At 34.4% G+C, this 21,004-nt stretch overlaps 1 protein-coding gene across 1 annotated transcript in view; it reads left to right on the top strand.

The window, feature by feature from the left end:
• The window catches only part of LOC110376260 (PAS domain-containing protein cky-1), a 121,127-nt gene that overhangs the window by 9,510 nt on the left and 90,613 nt on the right, over positions 1-21,004 (top strand). Inside the window, exon 2 of the mRNA XM_049837791.2 lies at positions 4,642-4,767. Coding sequence (XP_049693748.2) covers positions 4,757-4,767 — 11 coding nt within the window. The 5' untranslated portion in view covers positions 4,642-4,756. The remainder of the gene's footprint in view (positions 1-4,641; positions 4,768-21,004) is intronic.

Raw genomic sequence — 21,004 nt, 5'->3', positions numbered from 1 at the left:
AAAACATATTCTATACTAATTAGTCGCAAATTGTTTTCGAATGCGATAAATTTTGATCAAACAGAATATTTTATAGGTACATAACATATATTATACTTATTTTTTTTTAATCTGCATTAAACTTGCCACTAAGTCGTGGTCGCCTAGTGGGCAAAGAACCGACCTCTCGAGTATGAGGGCGCGGGTTCGATTCCAGGTCAGGCAAGTACCAATGCAACTTTTCTAAGTTTGTATGTACTTTCTAAGTATATCTTAGACACCAATGACTGTGTTTCGGATGGCACGTTAAACTGTAGGTCCCGGCTGTCATTGAACATCCTTGGCAGTCGTTACGGGTAGTCAGAAGCCAGTAAGTCTGACACCAGTCTAACCAAGGGGTATTGGGTTGCCCAGGTAACTGGGTTGAGGAGGTCAGATAGGCAGTCGCTTCTTGTAAAGCACTGGTACTCAGCTGAATCCGGTTAGACTGGAAGCCGACCCCAACATAGTTTGGGAAAAGGCTCGGGGGATGATTAAACTTGCCACTAAGCTTATCGTTACCTCACACCAACGCACAATCTAAAAAATAATTGCATTACTAAAACAGTGCACACATCACAGCCCAATTTTAACTCAAACATACCACATCTAAAAATTCTAAAATCTTCATAACTCCAAGCTCGAACATAACCTAATCTCCAGCCATTACGTTCTACCAGAACTAATTCACTCGGCCTTATCATAATTCGAATCGACATTCTGGATGACTTTTGTATGACAAACCTCTGTTTTCTTATACGGTTATTAATTTTTGTAGCGTACGTAGCTGTACTATGAATTTGGGTGTGTTCATTATACGGTTAAGGGGACAGTTCAGTCAACTTTTAGAAGCTCTTTAAATGTTGGTGATATATGGAAATGTTTGATGAATTCTTACTAAGTGATTCTGTCAAAATTTGTATGGTAGACGTTTTTAATAGGTTCATAGTTATTTACTTGCCTAGGTACTGGTAAATAATCTTGTCTTTAACATCACTCTACACTATCAAAGATTTAAATAATGAATAAGATTAATACCATTCTGTTTTCCCCAAATATGATGCGGTGGGCTTACTTATATATAAAATGCTCATGCAGTGCTCTAAATACCACCTTTAAAAAAAACTAGTTACTACGAAGAATTTTTCTCACTTCATTGACTGTAGTGACAAAACTATCCCTTTAGAAAGCAAACCTAATGGACACACTCAGAGACATTTAATGGTTACTTAAGCCGTTCCTTAGTACAGAATTTCAATGAGAATCTGTCACTGAGGAGTGACTTAAGTAATCATTAAATGTCTCTGAGTGCGGGGGTAAATTTCAATCCCACACTTAACGTTACCACAAGCTCAGCACCTAACATACTTAGTAAGTACAGAATCTAAATTATGTACATACAAAAGCAAGCAAACTCGGTGGTACATAAAATAAAATTAGTGAGACTAGTACATTTAAAACTACGATTGCAAACAAAGGGAGACAATAGCTGAGGTCAGGCACAAACATTCCGGTTGAAAGTTTGTGATCCTGAAACACGACACCCTAAAAAGTAAATAGAAAGTCGGTAGAATTTTGTAGTAGTAAACTGAACAAAGTTTGACCAATTATTTATTTGGAAATTTTTATATCCCAAAAGATAACCAAGGAAAATTTTGTAAGGTACCTAATGATGATTGTCTTCTTCACAAAAAATTTTTACACCAAACTAAGCCATTGTTGCTAAATATCAAAAAAACACTTACAACATATTGGGACCCTTATCTGCATACAAAATATTGGTAGCCATTCTGCACATTTTAGTAAGACATACTCCTGAAACGGTAACCAAAATTATTATGACGTGATATCGCTTTATACTTAAGTACTCCAAACCTTAGCCCTCCTATTCGAACAAACAAGGACTCCAATAACTTTCTCTCAAACAATTAATTTCCAACTACTACTATCAAAGTCATCTCTTCGGTCAGGTCATCTACGCATTTAGTTTAAATCTTATGCCCAATAACCTATTGTTAGGCCCAATATAAGCACATACAAAAGTCACGGCTACCTTCCATATTGGCATATTGCGGACCCTACATGGTAGGGACCTAATGACCTACGACATTTCAACCAGTAACTCTGTCCTTCTTCGTCTTAGCGCGCGAGAAAGGGAGAACCGATCACCATAATAGAATATCAGTGTTTGTTTTATTCGATTTGTAAGTGGCTAGGATACAGAATCTGCAGTTTCTCATATTGTTTCTTTAGTAGTGTGTAGTTTTGTTGTTTTTTTTTGGGAATGATAAATTTTCCCATGGGATTGGGGGTTTTGTGCATTGTAGTGTAGTGATTCATAACTGGAAGATGCATTTATGTCACAGTTTAATGTTGCACCTATTAATTCGCGAATCGCATTCGATTAATTTATAATGTTCGACTTATAAAGTATTTATAGTAAGAAAATACCATAATGCCATATTTACGAAATCCGCATAACCAAATAGTATTCAAATAAAGCAAACATAAATATTCCCCATTAAAATCGATTTGAATTTGAATAATCACCAGAAAATACGTCTCATTACACAACACACAACAAATTAACAGTTTCACCATCTATAAAAAGGGCCGTTTATCAAAATCTACATAACGAGCCATTTAACCAATACCAATTACACATGCTTTTACCAATAATAACACGAAAAATTACACACTAAAATATGTCCAATCATTCGGTCCAAAGTGGATGTAATCACTTTAATACACGTCCTTAGTACACTACGGGCCAAAATTATTGGGCCTTTGAAAACTGTAATTTGTTTACGTTGAAAAATGTGCGTAAAAGCCATGCATTATAAAGATAACGTTGTATAATTGCGGATCATGACAAGTACGGTATTTTGAGAGCAATATCGTTTCGCTTTGAATTGGGTTGCGTCACTAATGAGCTGTGGAATGTCAAGAGCGATATAATATGTACCTATTGTTACTATTATTACCGTTATTGGTTCGAAAGGGTCACAATTGCCTTCCGATTTTTGTTTTATTTTTGTCATTAGCAGTAATTATTAATTACAATGATAAAAATGACTTGAAAATGTGTAAAATTCTTGACCCCGATACGCATGTAAGTTGGCAACAACACCTGTTTAACCATTTTACCAAACTATCAATTTCAAAGAACCCTGTCTAAGCAACTCTAATAAATCAATCATGTATCGACACAAACTATGTCGGTTTAACCTCCGCTCTTTAAACGTAACCCTCAATGCATACAACAGAACCATATTACGCAAACAACATGACATTTAAAACATAATCAATCATCCACAGATAAAAAATGAAAAAAATAGTAAAAAAATAAAAATGTAAAGTCAATAAAAATGTGCTTTGACCAATCACTTCACGCCGATTGGTGCAGACGAAAAAGGTAATAAGTGTTTAGTGTCTTATGATCGACTTGGCATGCCATATACGTCTGGCGGCGTCAATAATTAGCGCTCCTCCCATGCCTATTCTTGCCAGATTTCTGGCGCCGTCCAATGATTGGCGCAAGTCTTCGAAGGTACGCTAATGAGGCCTGTTTAGCGCACCATTTTTGTTTTATTGCGCCCATGTGCGTTACCTTATTAGGATGCGTCAAGTCTTTTTGGAGGGTACTACTTTTTCGTGAACAGGTGTGTTTTGTCAAACCATTTGTGTGAGACAGCTGATGTTTAAGTTTATGTATCTAAAGTTGTATATTTACCTACGGTTTTCGTTTTTGAACCTGTAAATGTTTAGTAATAGTTAGAATTAGTAGCAGTTATGCTTAGTAAGAACTGTTTTAATTAGGATGCAGTTACCGGAAAATTATTCTATGGCATACCTAAAGTTCATTTGAGAAACATTAACTCATTGGTCTGATTATTCGTCAGAACGAATATGTATGTAATAAGTTACATCTGATAAGTTGTTAATTGAACAAAGTCCATAGCAATACCAAAATATCTTCCTAGTGACATACGCAATGCCTACGTCACACAAACCCATTGATAGTACAGTAATTTTAAATACTACTCTAATTTATGATTCCCGACTTACTTGCGTAGAATCTACGTAAGATACGTAAACTTGCTGTCAATAGAACACGTGTATATTATTTACTTTTACAATAAACACAATACTCTCTTTGCCAGGTGGCAACAGTAACCAGGTTTATAGATTGATTTTTGTCACTTCACGACTTTTAACAAACTTGGCATTTGGGATCCCCTTATCTTGTACTAAAGTGTATTGTTGTATATTTTGTTCCATTACTGTCACTAAGCAAAATGTATATCCGCCTGACCACTTTTGAGTTTCAAATGCTACGGGTTTATTCAAAGAAACCCCTTTACATTAAGGGCACAGCAAGAAAGTGTTTTTTTTTTTCTAATGAATAAGCAAAAAGAAACCTAGTGGGGATCAGGCGGGAGTGTTTCCAATAGCACAAACAGAGTGAGTTATTATTGAAAACTTAATCTATTTTATCTAACTTTTCTAACGCCACCAAATCCCACCATCAAGTACACTTCAAGCCACAAAATTTGACCAACCATTTGTCACCAACAATGTGACCTCACAAGTCCAACAATCTGACCTTTATTCCTTCCTCAGGTGTGAAGTCCCGGTGAGTGCGTGGCCGTCGTGACGGCAATGATGACAAGGGACGCGTCGCGCGGGGACGCCGACCTGAGCGTGCCGATATACCTGACGCCCAACACAAGCCAACATGTTCACGAGGTTTGTAATTAGAAGTAGTATATTATGTTTATGATTTTGGTACTTTTTTTGGGTGGTAGGCAAGAATACTGTCAGTTTCTCTAGCTTAGCTCTAACATACTCTTGTGTGTGAATAAAGGAAAACTTCTATGTGTATAGGCTTCTAGCTCAATAGAAGCATATGTATACATGGGTAAATTTGTTCTATGCTGAAAATTTTTTTTTTATCTGGATAGAAGAAGTCTTCTCATTTCATACTTGTACTTTACAGGCAATGAATTTTTAAGCTTACTGGTAGTATAGTTAGAAACGATACATTTCATGTTTAACTGTCCATGTCAACACTGTCAAGAAAACGAAACAAATTTACAAAAAATCTTACACTTTCCGTCAAAACAATCGGGTTAACTTCCAATATCAAATTTAAATTCCATTCCAAGCACGTGTATACTCATTTCTTTGAAAAACGAATAACCCGGTGACCAATTAGCATCACGTGTGTACTACGAAGGAGCACTTGTCACAAAATCGTGATATCGTGATAGTGCCGTGTATATCACGCATGATTGACCCTGTTCGTGATGATGACGTACACAATGACTTCAAACAGTTAGATGTGAATAATTTAATTTGCATTGATTCTTGTGAACTCATGAAGGAAAAGGTTACGGGGGCAAAAGGTAAAATTGTAGGCATGGGTTTTTTATGAAAATTTAATAAGGCTGTGATGTCTTACAATTGTCCCAATGCGGGATACAGTTCCTCCTTTCAAAGAAAGACGCCACTTGGTAATAGGCCACAATGCTATATTAATTTACTTTTGAAATATTTAAAATGCGTGTAGATATATTATTATGTAGTTAACTTTCAAACAAGTGATTACGTACCCACAAATGTTCAAAATTTCTTCAAACTATTAACAGTTTTTCTTTCACCAGGCATATTCAATTTTTTACCAGGACATAAGCCGTAGCAACAAATTCGAGCAATCCTACCACACTTTTACTCTCCACGTTTTGTATTAGCACTTTTCGTCACACACAACGTATTAACAAACATATTTATTCCCAGAATTTGCTTTTCAATACTGAGAAATCTAACACCTAACACCATTTACAATAATTCAATTAGTACCTACTTCATTTCGAATTCTATTAGATCATATAATGACCAGTAAGTATGTTACTATGGCGTAAAAACCATGAAAAAATAATAATAATAGTTTCGTAACATTTACGTGTTACTAAAATATTACTATTTCAATAACTTAGTTACGTATTCTTTCATGAAGTGCTAAAATGACGCTTCCTTACTTAACACTAACTTTAACTTGGTGACGTTTTACGCTAAGTGAATCGGTATCACTATGTACAAGACTATTTATTTTAACACTTATTACAATGCCAATAAGTGCTATTATCGCTTGATTTTTTGGTGACGTTTTGTCACTGTCGTAGTTCATTGTTATGAGTATGTTCCGAGAAGTCGTTTTAGGAGCTTTAATTGAATTGATACGTTTTCTAAGAAAACGCTGCAAATTAAATTCGTAGCGGATCATTTAAATATTTAGTTTATATTAGCAGTATAAAATGTCATATCTATTTAGCTAGAGTAACGAGTACTCTCAGGTAACAACCAAATATTGGCATAGCCATACCGCACACTAAAGAGAAAAAATATTTTACTATTTTCCACCAGCGTTTTTACACTGGCATACGCTAAATAATTGTTTCAAATCGGTCTTGTAGTAACTGAAACTATCGTGTTCAAAACAACAAACTCTATAAAACAATATTAGAATAAATACTACCCCATGTTTCAAGCTATTTTTTTGCCCTTTTCTTTATCATTGTTCAACCGTTTTACCGTCGTCCCAAACAACTCAAGATCTTTGATCCCTGTATTGGAATATTTGCTAGTAAAAATCCTTATTACTTGTACTTAGATGACATTTTAACTGTGGCAAAATAGCGATAACCCTAAAACAAACCAGATATTCAGTAAAGACCTTTACTTTTACTGTACATTTTTGCATATTTAACAACAAAACAAAAGTATCTTTAATCTTAATAACTTTACACAGATTAGAGAGAAGATAAAGTCCAAAATATTTAGTATTCTCTCCACGTCATAGTTTCACAATATTGTAAAATATATTTGTGTTCTATATTAGTATAGTTTATTAGTACCGTCTAACTTATAGGGTGACGTGCTATGTGATAATATGTACCGTTAATACATTAGATATATCACGTGCTTTTGATATATTTCTGATTTTTTTATAATGGATTTTAAGCTAAACGGTTTATGAGTAGTGGGTTTGAGACAGGTGATAATAAAAAAGATTCTAAAGATTCTTAACTTGCTTTGGAGCTTGCCAATAAGGAATAAAGAAGAATTCTTCACTTTTCATTTTTGGTCTATATTAATATCGATTTTTCTTTCACATCGATAACCCAATAAATCGATTTCCAAAAACATATCGAACGCAGGACATTGCCTTAATATAATAATCTCGCTCAAGTTACAAGAGTCAACTGAGGCCAATGGGTTACGGTGCGTAGGCGCAAGCTAACAACCTGTCACTATCCCCGCAGCTTACCATTAGCAAATGCAATGGAATAATAATTTCAATACGATATTTGTCCAATATTTAATTACTTCCATGTATTTTGTTGATTTGTGTGGCGTTAGTGGGTCTAATTGTAGTAATAAATCCTAATCATAAACTGCTAAAGTTTGGTCGTATGAATGTTTGTTCCTCTTTCACGCTAAAACTGTAAGAAGGACTTTGATGATTTTTTTGCAGTAATTCGGCTTATTATTTTCTACCAACAGTCAATCGCTGACTTTTATGAAAGCAAGAAGTGACATAATCATGCAAAGAATTGTCAATGATACTTAAATGTATCATAATTTGCACAAAATATGTGAAATGAAGGGTCTGTTCTTCTTAAAAAAAACTGTAAAAATGTTTATTACTACATCTAAATACACATATGTAGAACCCAGCTGACTCCTTATAGAGCAGTATCCTAATGAAAAATAGTGAACCTTCAAATGTTTGACTAAAACAGTGCCCCAGCCAACGTTCCGCGCATAACTCGGATTGTCTTGCTATGTTTTTTGTTCGATACTAACCACTCAAAATAACGTAATGCGCGTAAGGCCATTACGGAATCACGGGCCATTGTACACTGGGGATCAGACAATTTTGGTACACATATTTTTTTGTCAATCGTTGGTATATTTTTGTGGCTTCGAGTCCATTAATGTTGTACTTATAATTTCACGTTATCCATCAATACATATTTTATTTCGCCGTTCAAAAATATTTTGAAACCATTTTTTTTTGTGATTTATCAAGTAAACCTTCCTAAAGGCCTAATTTTTTTTTATTTACAATATTTTAACTTGCATTAAAAAAACTAGTCACATATACGTGCCCAAATTTTGTGTCCGCCAGTGTACAACCAGCCTCGTTGATTTAATGTTCGCTATTTATATTAGGCCCAAAGATGACTTGCTCTTATTGCCCTGCGTCAAGGCAACCAGGTATTTTCACTAAAGCGTTCTAAAATTATATTGGACGACATCCATTATAGAAAGTGGAGTAAAAAGTTGATGGCCGTAGACCATTTAAAGTGATTTATTTTATAATGCTTTATGTTGTATTTTTATTAGTTTACATATGTTCGTTGTTATTTGCTTGTAGTACAGGGTTTTTATTCATAAGAAACTTAAGGTGCTATACGTAAATTACCTCTGAGAAAAATATTTTTTCTTTTTACCTTTAAAAAAAATCCTTTTATAATTTCCAACTAACGAAATAAAACCATCACCATACTCCAATTTAAACATCTACAAACCAAAAAAAACTAGTCAATCCCGTTACCGGTATCAGTAGACCATTAATCATACACTTCGTGTACAAATAAGTGTACAATCACATGTCACACGGTCCATTTAATCTGGGCACGTGGACAGACGTCGATGTACCATTTGATAGGCGACGTAAGCCGATCAACGAGACTCGGATTGTTTGGCCGCAAGTGTACATGTGGGGAAAATTATTTCGATTTTAATTTAATATTGGTAAAGGTGTGTTGACGTTACAATTTTTTGTATATTTTTTTTTTGTTTCTGACATTAAAGTAAGAATTTCAGTATATTATGTAGGTTTTGTAAAAATATTGTTTGTTCTCCACTTTAAGGTACAAATGTTTAAAAAAATCCTTACATAGAATCTATACTACCTATACTTCCGTAGGTTAAACTTTCGTTGTTTCTGTAAGCACCTGAATACCTTTAAAACATCCTTAAACTACTTCCTATTGAACAACAATACAATTAAAAATATATTTTTTACGACTACTAACGACTATCTAGTCAAAAAAAATATAACACATAATAAAAACGGTCAACAAACCTGCGCACGCGCCTGTACATTACACAACGATTCACGTCACTTACACACGACACATCTTTGACACACAGTTGACAGCCCACAGCGACAGAACTGAGTGTTTTGACACAATCGTATGTTAATGAACAGGCTCGATCTAATTAAACCATTGTGTTAGAACTAAACTCATTACGGGCTGTAATGAAACGGTATATCGGGTTTAATTAGTTGAATGGGTTTAGATTTTGAGATGGGTAGTTTTATTTGGCGGCAAGTGTATGGGTTCGTGATTGGGAATGTAAAATTTTGGAAAGTATTGATTTAAAGTAGCATAATTAAAAGGTTTTTTTTTGTGATTATTAGATTTATTGGTTGCCTGGATTCTTTAAAAAGTATTGAAAAAATTAAATTACTGAAAGCTTGTACATATGTTTAGAAATAAGCGAATCGTTGCCAATCCTCACTATTAAAATATTAATAATGCGAAAGTTACTGTCTGTAAGCGAGTCTGAAAGCAAGATTCCTACGGTCAAAACCAGTGCACCTAAAAATTAAAAGTCGAGTTTTATTAATTTAAAAATTAGCCTGACTATACCTATAAGTAGCCTTGGAAACAATATAGCACTATTTATCAAATGAATAAATAAACATGTTCTCACATAGTTATTGGAAGCTCGAAGCCTTGGCTCACAATGTTGCAGTCCGATTCATGTAATTTCAATCGTCTAAACAAATGCATGCATGCATAGGTTCTCATTATTAACCTATACTTTATATTGATGTTGAATATTGTGATTCACCTAATACTACATGTACATATGGGTTTATCTGTGTTTTAAGCGAGTTAAGAAAAATAGCAATTTACATAAAAATTTTGCTTACTCACTTATACTTTTCCATTTCTATTAGTTTCAGACATTTCTCACTATAGGTACCATTTTTATCCTTAATGATTGATTCTGTTCAAACAAATATTTAATATCAGATTTTCCCCGCGTTCTGAAGGAACTATTTCCCGCAACAAGATAAAATAGCCTATGTCTTATCTTTTTAATTTAAATCGGTTCAGAAGTAGACAGACAGACAGAATTACTTTCTCATTTATACATTAATAATAAGGATATTTATGAACTAAAAAAATACCCAAGTAACCTTACAAATATGTTTTGCTTCTAAGGTAGACGTACAAACCAAAACTGCGTAAATTCCCAGAACAAGTTAACAGATCCTAATAAAAACAATTAAACAATAATTATTTCCATATGTGCATCATTAAGTAGGCAATATTGCAGTCATGTCAGTGAATTATTAGCATATTCATGTAAAATGATGTATTCATTCATTTGAGGCATTAATTGCGCAGATACAACTCTTCTCTAACCACATAACCGCAACATCAGGTATATTATTGTACACGATTTTAATATCATAGATACTAAAGGCAATACAAACTTAGGTACTAATATTTATTTATTTACCTAAACAAAAAAAAAACATAATGTAAAAAAAATCACAATCATCACAAAATAAGATGCATACCTATTTATTGCAGTCAAAATGCTTTGAGAACAGATAGTTTCATTTACCGTTAAAAATGTTGTTAAGAAAAACTTACACTGGTGTAATAGTAGTCAATCTAAATAAAACTTCTAAATATGAACAAACCTTAATTGAAGTTAAAGTTCGCCTCAATCAATCAGTACCCGAAACATTTTCGGCAATTCTTCATCATTTAACCCATAACTGACGGTGGAACGGCAAAAAATTGCCCAAAATTTGGCCCACCATGAACCGTAACATATAATTGAGCCACCCACAACTAACTGGCCACTTTACATATAAAATATAAACTTTCACGTTTTTTTTAATTGCCCAATCCCAGCTCTATTTTCAAATGTTCGATTCTTAAAACGGCTCGGATGTAGCTCGACTGACAGCCGTAGAAAATACACAATTAACAGACGCATGCGTATTACCTTAATGGATTTATGTACTTATTGATGGATCAATCAAAAGTCCACTCACGCCTGCTCTGGGCTTTAATTGATAGAAACGGTTAGCTAAGAGGCTCTACTTGCGGATTGAGACGAACCTCTTTGTTTTGCCGACCGTTTTAGTTTAATGTGTGGGATTGCTTTCAGATATGTAGATCGTTGAAAGAATACACGATACAGTTTTAAGTGCTAAAATAATTCAATTAAGATGTATAATATGTTTTTGTTAGTTGATGATACCTACGGATTTTAAGAAAATATACAAGTCTATTTATGAAGCAGAACTTACTATTTATATCCAAATCGCTCATCTCATTACATATCTAGAAATAGTCTTAATCTGCATAACTGCGGCATATAATTATGTGCATGATATCTCTTAAATAAATTAGTCCGGGCAAACATGTACACCGACAACTACGACGTACTTGAATTTTATTTTCATAGATTTTCATTGAAAGAATATTTTTTTTTTTATCAGAGCGCCAAAATCAGCAAAAAATAACAAATGACAATGCAATATAAAAAGTCCGTCACTCACACCGAATAAAAACAACTTCAACACACACAGAATTCGAAAATCAAATCCCAAAGTTCCACAACTCATATTTGCACCAAAGGCGAAATAGATAAGCAAACAATTTAAAAGCCGAGTCGAGATAACATTACAGTACGGTGTGATAGTGGTCTAAGTACCAGTCGTTCCCACGAAGGCAAATGGTAATAAATTATAAGGATCCAATAACAGTGACTATTAAATCAGTTTCCGTATGCGGAACTCATTCATATTTTAATAATACTGCACTTTGCACTCGCGGCTGAATTGAGTTTAAATTGGAGCATTCTGTCGAGGGAAGATATTTTGAGGATATTTAAATTGGATGTTAACTTGTTTTAAAATGAGATATAATAATATTATTAAACTAAAACTTGATTTTCTAAAAAAATGAGTACGTACAAAGGCTTTTCTTGCACATTGCATAAATGTTCAGTAAATTCAAACGACTTTACAAAATATACCGGTGCTTGAGTACTCCTTCACGGAACTTTGAATACTTTTCATACATCCGTGCTTGTTTTAATTCATCATACGTATTACAAATGCAAAAGTTTTCTTGTCTGTCGGTTTCCTTGCGGTTATGACATGTGTCTATCATAGTGGCTTTTACACGAAATTTAATGAAGTACACAGATTGTCTAGACCCTGAGAAAGAACAGATTACTATTTATTTGAGTTTCAGTCGGCTGCAGCAAATAGCTAGTTAGTTGTACCAGTAGTAGGTAACCATGTCAAAATATTTATATGTATAACCGCTCAGAAATATTTCACTAAACATAATGTAGGTACTTTCATTTCCTACTTCATACCACACCAGTTCTCGATTACATCGGTCTAACCTTTACACCCGATCTAGATTCTACTTACAATACACATGTAAAAAATATTAGGAGAGCTCCTAATGCCTTGTCAATCAACATGATATGTAGGTATTAACATAGCTTTTAATGAACACTACGAAATTACATCTTTCGTAATATTTGTTTAAGTAATGGATTTTTGTATCGCAAGTTAATCTATATTGGGGTTCCTGTTACAGTTTGCTTATCATCAGCCTTGTCATCACAGCAATGAGTTAGTCAACTGGGAACTGGGCAATAGTTACTGGCAACTGGGAATTGGGAACTTAGATCTCTAGAGAAGCCAAAGAATTTCTTGATAGTTAGTTATTTTTACTTACAAATATTTTTTATTTATTTTAAAATACACAAAATCCAACAGTTTTGATACCTGATCTACATAAATCATCTTACGTTGACCATCTACGCTACATGTTTAAAAACTTAATCCTAAAACAATAACGGATGCTCATCCCACAAACAAAAAAACTAAAGCATGTCATACAAACTTTAGAACAAAAAACGCATTCAAAAAGTGCATATAAACATTCATAAAATATCTAGACCACAGACATAACGCATTAAAATCACAAAGAACCTTATACTTATCGTAACTAGACTTACTGCATTGTTAAGGTATGCTTAGACACGACTGTATGTCTCCGACTTCTAGGTCAATTAAAATGTAATGTCTGAACAGACCTTTAGATGTCAACATTCATAATGGATGACAGATTAGACTCCTAAATATAATTGTTGCGGATATAAAAATTTTGGCTGTTTGGTTGTTTTGTTTGGAGTCGTGGTGGCCTAGTGGGTAAAGGACCAACCTCTCAAGTATGAGGGCGCGGGTTCGATCCCAGGTCAGGCAAGTACCAATGCAACTTTTCTAAGTTTGTATGTACTTTCTAAGTATATCTTAGACACCAATGACTGTGTTTCGGATGGCACGTTAAACTGTAGGTCCCGGCTGTCATTGAACATCCTTGGCAGTCGTTACGGGTAGTCAGAAGCCAGTAAGTCTGACACCAGTCTAACCAAGGGGTATTGGGTTGCCCGGGTAACTGGGTTGAGGGGGTCAGGCAGGGCAGTCGCTCCTTGTAAAGCACTGGTACTCAGCTACATCCGGTTAGACTGGAAGCCGACCCCAACGTAGTTTGGGAAAAAAGGCTCGGAAGATGATGGTTTAAGTAAAAGGATGTGGCGATTTGTTATCTTAATATTGATATATCGTAATTTTAAGATTTATGTACGTTATAAGTTTTGATAAGAACAGTTTCTTGAATTACAGCGTGTTTCAAATCTTTAGAAAACAATCCTTCTGCATATAAAGAATCAGAGTTTTTATGTTGTGAAATATAGGTACCTATTTGAACAAACAAACAGGTATTGTCATACATACAGTTAGACCCGGATGTGTCTGCAAATCATACAAATATTTGTGCCCCGCGGGGATCGAACCCGTGACACGCAACACGAAAGTAAACGGTTTTGTCTGTATTGTCTGAAACTACAGACATTTTGAAATGCTGTTGACTGTTATTCTCTTTAATATCCTATGATAGTTTCCCGTGGTTCCACCTGCGTTCCGAGGGGGCTACTTACCCGGATAAAAACTACTACTTACGTATTTTTTCAGTCTCTAGACTAAAGCCAAAATATATTGCGCTGACTCCAAATAACTAGGGAACATTTAAAGGCAGGTTAAACGAGTCGGACTCGCACACGAAAGGTTCCGTACCATTATTTATAAAACGGACAAAAAAATCACGAGCCCAAAATATTTATTTAATTCTAGTTTTCAGTATTTGTTATTATATCGGCAACAAAAATACTTACATCATCTGTGAAAATTTCAGCTCTCTAACTATCACGGTTCATGAGATACAGCCTAGTGACAGATGGACGGACGGATGGACGGACGGACGCGACGGACAGAGGAGCGAAAACAATAGGGTTCCGTTTTACCCTTTCGGTACTGAACACTAAAAAGAATTAGACTATCTGTGTACCAAATATCATTTAGACAAACGCGTTATGGCTTCGAAGTGCGACAGACCGACAAAGCTACTTCTGCAGTACAATATTAGTACGGATTCCACAAAAGCACATAATACCGTGAACCATACTTACAACGTAGATCCGCAGTTTTTGCTCAATCACAAACATACAAAACGAACAATACGTTTTAAGCCTAATGTGTTATAGTGACATAATTTCTTTGCTCATTAAACCATTATTGTCTAATTACTTCCCCGTGTGATGCGGCCTTGCTTCCTGCTCTATTCAAGGCCTGTAGTACAAAAGGGGCTTATTTTGTACAGTCAGCTACAAATGTACATATATTAAACACAAACCGAAATAAATCTAATACTAAAATCAGCGTGAGCGAGAGCCGTTTTACATGGGTGTAACGCATATTTTCATTTATTTCTTACCTTATGTTAAATTATGTAGTGTCTTATTAGGTAGTTTTCTTTATTTTTTTTTCTGCGTCTTACTTACCTATATTTTGTCTAGTAATAAGATATTTTTTTTTCTTTCTTTCAAAACTGTATTCAATGTCTTGAGTAATTCCCTGATGTCCAGATTATTTGGTTCTGCAGTGACAGATACTCGTGGAAGGTTTGAGTGTTGTCAAAGTCAAAGGTTTTTATGTCATATAAACCTATTGCAGGTGCTTAAGATGCGTCAAGCTAGTTGTTGCTGACAGTACTTACTTTGGTAGATTATGATCAAGCTTATGATGTTCATTGACTATACATATAAGTTCTGTGTTCAAGGTGTGGGAACATTTTCGTTTTCGTTCGAAGTCGCTAGTGTGATATTTCGTTACGCTTAATTGAGATATTTGGATTAGGTTTTTATGACACTCGATAAGTTTTGTTAGGCGACATATTTTACATATATCACAGTTTCTTAATATACCTAAGCGTACAGTCTACTTCTTACTCTTTCTTTATAGAAGTCTAAATTGTTCCATGCGAGATCGCATCGGACCTACTGTAGGTATTATTTTTAAGTGCAACAGCAATATTAACTATGTCATAACCAAACAAATTAAACAAACACCATCCCACAACAACCACCAATATGCAAAACAATACAAATGAACAACACAAAAACAATAATAAATATTAAACAAGAGATTTATTTCAATAAGTCCAAATAGGCGTGAAAAACAATTATAATCCAATAAGAGATGTTCGCTAGAGGGTGCTAAACAACCGGCCGGCGGTTCATTAGCCGACAAATAATTTTAATCTTCGATTAAAGGCTGGCTATCTGTCAGTTGTAACCGAGAGTAATGAGCGCCGATACTTTATGGATCAACCTTGATTAGGATAAGATTGAATTTAAAATATTATTGTAATGGTACCTTTGGGATCAAGCTAGATCCTTATTGTGAAAGTTTTTCTTTATTTGTAGGTAGTAGTGTCTTCCAGACGAAAAACGTCACATATGCTAGGCAAAATATGTAAGGGTCTAAGTGTAAGTAATTTTCCACCTCATGTTTCATATTATTTGTTTTTATACTAACACACATGTTTTTTGACAAAATTAATCGTATTATTCGATGTGCGAAAGGCTTGACCTCATCATATATTTTAAGTAGGTATAGGAGTTAAAGCCAATGTTTTGATAGGAAACGCTTTACCCTTATTCTGAGATTCTAGTACATAGGTACTCCTTACGTACGTCTCTCTAGAATTTTCCAGGTACTGTTAAAAATCACAGTTAAAATGAAAGTTCCTTTTTAAACTACCTCTGTACTGTGTGAAGTGCTAGCTAGGACATCGGCCTCAAACAATAGTGCACTCATTATATAGTAGCTTGTGCGCTAATTATAACGACGTGGTGGGCACGTGCTGAGTGTCGTCTTGACACCTGTTTGACCTGATGTCGGATGTCAATTGTTTTGGGTGTTGAATGGGTTAAGAAATTCATAGTTTTCGCCTTGTAAGTGAAAAAAAGTCTCATTCTTACTCTTTTATAATAGAAAAAAAAACATAGAATTAATTCTTTATTTTTAATTTGAGTTCTTTTACAAAATCTTTCTCGTTTTTATGTTCTCTTGGTTAATTTTATTATGATATTGTAATTACGCAATGGGTTAGCTACAAATAATAAAAAATCTAACAACGAAAAAAAAATAATCAAAGCGACTGTAAGATGAAATACCGAAAACTTCAGTTTTATTGGGTGCATAAATTAATGACGAAATGTTCTTAAAACTAAACAACAAATATACAATGTGTCCCGGGGATAAGTGACCGCCCGAAATTTTTTGAATATTTGTACAAAATTAAGGATAATTTCCTTTATATTTGGGACTTACCGCCTTTGGTTTTTTTTTAATGATTTTTAGTAAATACTGTGACGTGCTGCAGTTTTTAAGATATTTCCTAAGTTTTACATCTTTTTAAATTCTTTTTCTTTATTGACTAGCCGACATCATAGTTTATCAATTAAAATTATCAAACATAACAAAAATGTAATAAAACATTTATTAGAAAAAAAAGAAAATAAAAATTCAAAGAAAATAACGCCTTTTTTTCAGTTTTTTCAAAATAAGTCCAATAAATGCCCCCTTAATATCACTTTCTTTTAATTTATTAATAAACTACATGATATTTCCTACAATAGCTCACAACAATGTTTGCTGCTATTTCAAACAAATGCAAAAATACAGTCAGTTGAAATTTGAAAAAAAAGAGCAAAGCCTGTTATTAACAGGCCTGACAATAAATTTTTTTTAATGATTTTTTTCAAAAATATAAAAGAAATCATCCTTAATTTTGTACAAATATTCAAAAAATTTCGGGCGGTCACTTATCCCCGGGACACATTGTATAAATGGTAATCATTAGATACTGAAAATTGATGTGAACTATTCCCAATTTAACGCATGACTTATCAATTAGAAAATGGCACAAAATTGTCAGTAAAACTTTAAGTGAAAACCTATCGATTTTCACCTAATACCAATTACTTTTACTTACTACGTAACTAAATACCATTTAACTTTCCCGCCATAACTGGGACAAAAGCAGCTTAATATCGCGGGCATACTGTAGGTATAAGCTTTATAATATCTTGGGCATTCTGTATAGGCTTTGTAATAGTTTGTAAAATGTCCACTTATCGTGTCAGATAGTGGCTTTGTGTGGGTGTTTGAGCATAGTGCACACACACATGTAAAGAATGGGTGTGTGGTGGTGAGGTATTTTAACATGTCTATATATTAATTTTATAAAATGACAATATAAAATTCAAAGTGATTATTTCGAGATACACGTATAGCTATTAGATAAGTATTGAACTCCTGTTTATTTCGCTTTTGTGATGTTCTTAAAATTAATCGAGGACAAAGCTAAACTTTTGACTTTTATTGCGAAAATGAGAATAACCATTGAATTAACTATTGAACGCGATTTGTAAATCAGTACAGCTTGTAACCATAGACCAATAAGGCAGCCATGTACTGTAATAACACCACAATATTATGCTCCTTTTCCTTATAACCAAACTCCTTACACAACTAAGCTCCGAACAAACCCACACATGCTTAACCTATGCCCTTTAAATGTCACAAAACATTGTAATACATGAAGCGGTGTATGTGTGTGTGCTGTGACACCAAGGAGAATAAAATGACGTGCCGAGTTGTCATAACTAAAAATCTCCCAAGAAAATAGAATAGATAAAATGCGGTAGTTCGGTGGACGAAGAACATTACTGGCTCCGCCCTCATACGCTTGCTAACGAACTTGTCATTCTTTTAACCCCAGCAAAAAGGGGCTAAAAGAAAGTGCGCGCATCCACGCGACACACAATTGATTTTCTATTGCTCTTCTAATAAGGGCTGAAATTAGAAAAAGCTTTCAAGAGCTGAAATTGTGTGAATTGAAGTGTCCAATAACTCGAAAGCCTGGTTAGTTCACTCGTAATGGTGCGTTCAGGTCACGTCTCTCATACGTTATTTGACATAAAAAAGGCGCCCTGCCTTATGACACCTCCAATCTTTCCTTCCTCCATGTACCTCTATGATACGAAGGGAAATTGCCATAAGCCCTAAGGCTCGAGATTTCTTGGCAAAGGACCATTATGAGTGAGCTGGGATACTGTTATAAACTTGTTCAGACGTGTTATCTGTCAATTGTCGATATTGATATTAAGAAGGTTCCGTTTGGCAGATAGATCGTGCATCAGTGTTGAAGGTATGTTAGTGTCAATGTTTTAGTTTATCGCCGTGTTTGCGGTGAGAGAATTGTATGTTAATGTTGTTGTGATGCTGTGAATACACGCGCATGTATAATGATATAATATTTTTAGTTAAGAAGGAGAAGATAGGATTAAGTTAGGAAGTTCTATTGAAGTACAGTTGTTCATATAGCGTCAAATATGAATACTGAAGATTTTTGGGACATATGTGTGTTGAACACTATAATATGTACATTGCATGTTGAAGTCCAAAATGTATTATTATGTACGTTATTCAATTATATACCTACTGATTTAGAAGATAAATATTTCATAAAAATTAATTACGCCTTCATTTTATCGATTACCCTTCATATAAAATGTCTCTAAGGCTGACTTCATTTGTCAACGAACAAACACACAATATAAAATGACACCAAAACAATTTATTTATCAATGAAAAACACACACACACAAAAAAACAAAACACACATGCAACCCAAGTAAAGTACCAGGATAGCATAAACACAGTAGTAATAAAGCTTTCTATGCACTAACATGGTATTAGAATTTATAGGGCGAACGAATGAGATAGAGTGCAGAGGTATGAAGGTACGCAGGTACGAAGGTATGGAGGTATGGAGGTACGGAGGTATGGAGGTATGGTCCTTAGGAGGTAATGCGAGTGGCGTGTAGTGTACCACCGATATGCTGTTGCGGTTTCTATGGACTACCCTATGTGGGTGGTGCAAGGTGGAAACTTAGAGCGATTTGTAGGCTTGTTTGTAAGGAAAGATCTATTGCGTGGATAAAACGTGTCGGTCCAATTGTTTAAGGAACGTTGGGTTTTTAGGTAGAGATTGATGTGAAAAATCCATGATTAGAGTCTTCTTATATTACGCAAATTACATAATATAATAATTTTACAAATTAAGCGATATGCTTCTGTATAAAACTTTTATAAGCCCGTTTTATAAGTTGGTGAGATTTTGTTTCGTACGGACATAATAACGTACTTTTCTATTTTAAAATCAAATTAAATAGACACATTTAAAACATTTTTTCTTCGACTATCAATCAAACCTTAACAGTCTCACAAAAAACTTTTCACTCGCTTATAAATTGTACCACACGTTGTCTGATATTGGAAAATTGACTAAATTATTAGCTGCCTTTGTAACGGCTCGCAGCGTGGGAAAACAGGCTTAGTTTTCACAGGGAATTATACTTACACAATACCGAAAGCTGTTGCGGTCACTTATTATGAAAATTCACGTGAAATTTTTTAGTAGAAAGCTTGTTAAATTACCAGGAAATATGTAGAGAGGTTGGCCTGTATCTACCATGTTATAATGTGATTTATGATAATATTCCTTATGCACTGCATTAAAAGTGTAGGACAGTTTTTCTTCTAAAACAAACGAGCATTACCCTACACATTTTCCTTAACTTTCCCAACTTATTTACCTTTCCACTACAATAATGAAACAAAGATTCCTACCCAACGTTATAGACATTTGAAACCAATAACTCCTAGGTAACAGCATTCCGATTCGTGCGTTCATATAAATTGGGCCCCTTTGTTCTTAGCTCACGGAATTTTCGTTAAAATACAGAAAGTGGTCGTGAGGTGAAGATGGCCTTATACATAAAATGGGTTAGGAGTTAGGTCTCCGGTTACGGTGGTAATGTATCACGTTCCCACGCTACACATGAGCTGTAGGTGTGCTTCAATTGCGACTGACAGACGGAAAAAAAAAAGTCTTGGATTTTCTTTTCCATATAAAAACAAAGGAATTTTATCAGCAATGATCTTCATGACATACTTAGTATACCACAGGATGATTGAGAAACAATTAGCAACCAAACAAATTATTATATATTATATACGAGAAGGTTCATTATGACGGCTCTTTACAAAAAAGAATATGAAAAGTTCATCCGCCTACACAATAATGACCAATGTTAAAAATATACATACACAGTAAAGTCGGTAGGTACCTACTAAAAAAAAACTGCAAATAAAAAAAGTCTTGCAAAATCCGTCGGTCCCAAGCGGAACAAACCAAGTAAGCAACGCGGGCGCATCGCGTGCTGCACTATATTAGCTAATAAGAGATCCACTCACTCACTTCATCGATTTCACTCCTTTATCCCATTCAACCACAAAGGATTTCTCTCGGTTTTACCGCGAAATATTCAAAAAACTTTTACTCAATTTTATTTAAAATTGATGGAATGCCAGACTTAATGGTAA

The sequence above is a fragment of the Helicoverpa armigera genome, chromosome 23 (assembly GCF_030705265.1).
Source record: "Helicoverpa armigera isolate CAAS_96S chromosome 23, ASM3070526v1, whole genome shotgun sequence".
Taxonomy (NCBI): Eukaryota; Metazoa; Arthropoda; class Insecta; order Lepidoptera; family Noctuidae; genus Helicoverpa; species Helicoverpa armigera.
Note: the sequence above shows the minus strand (reverse complement) of the source record. Positions and strands in the feature narration are given on the sequence as shown.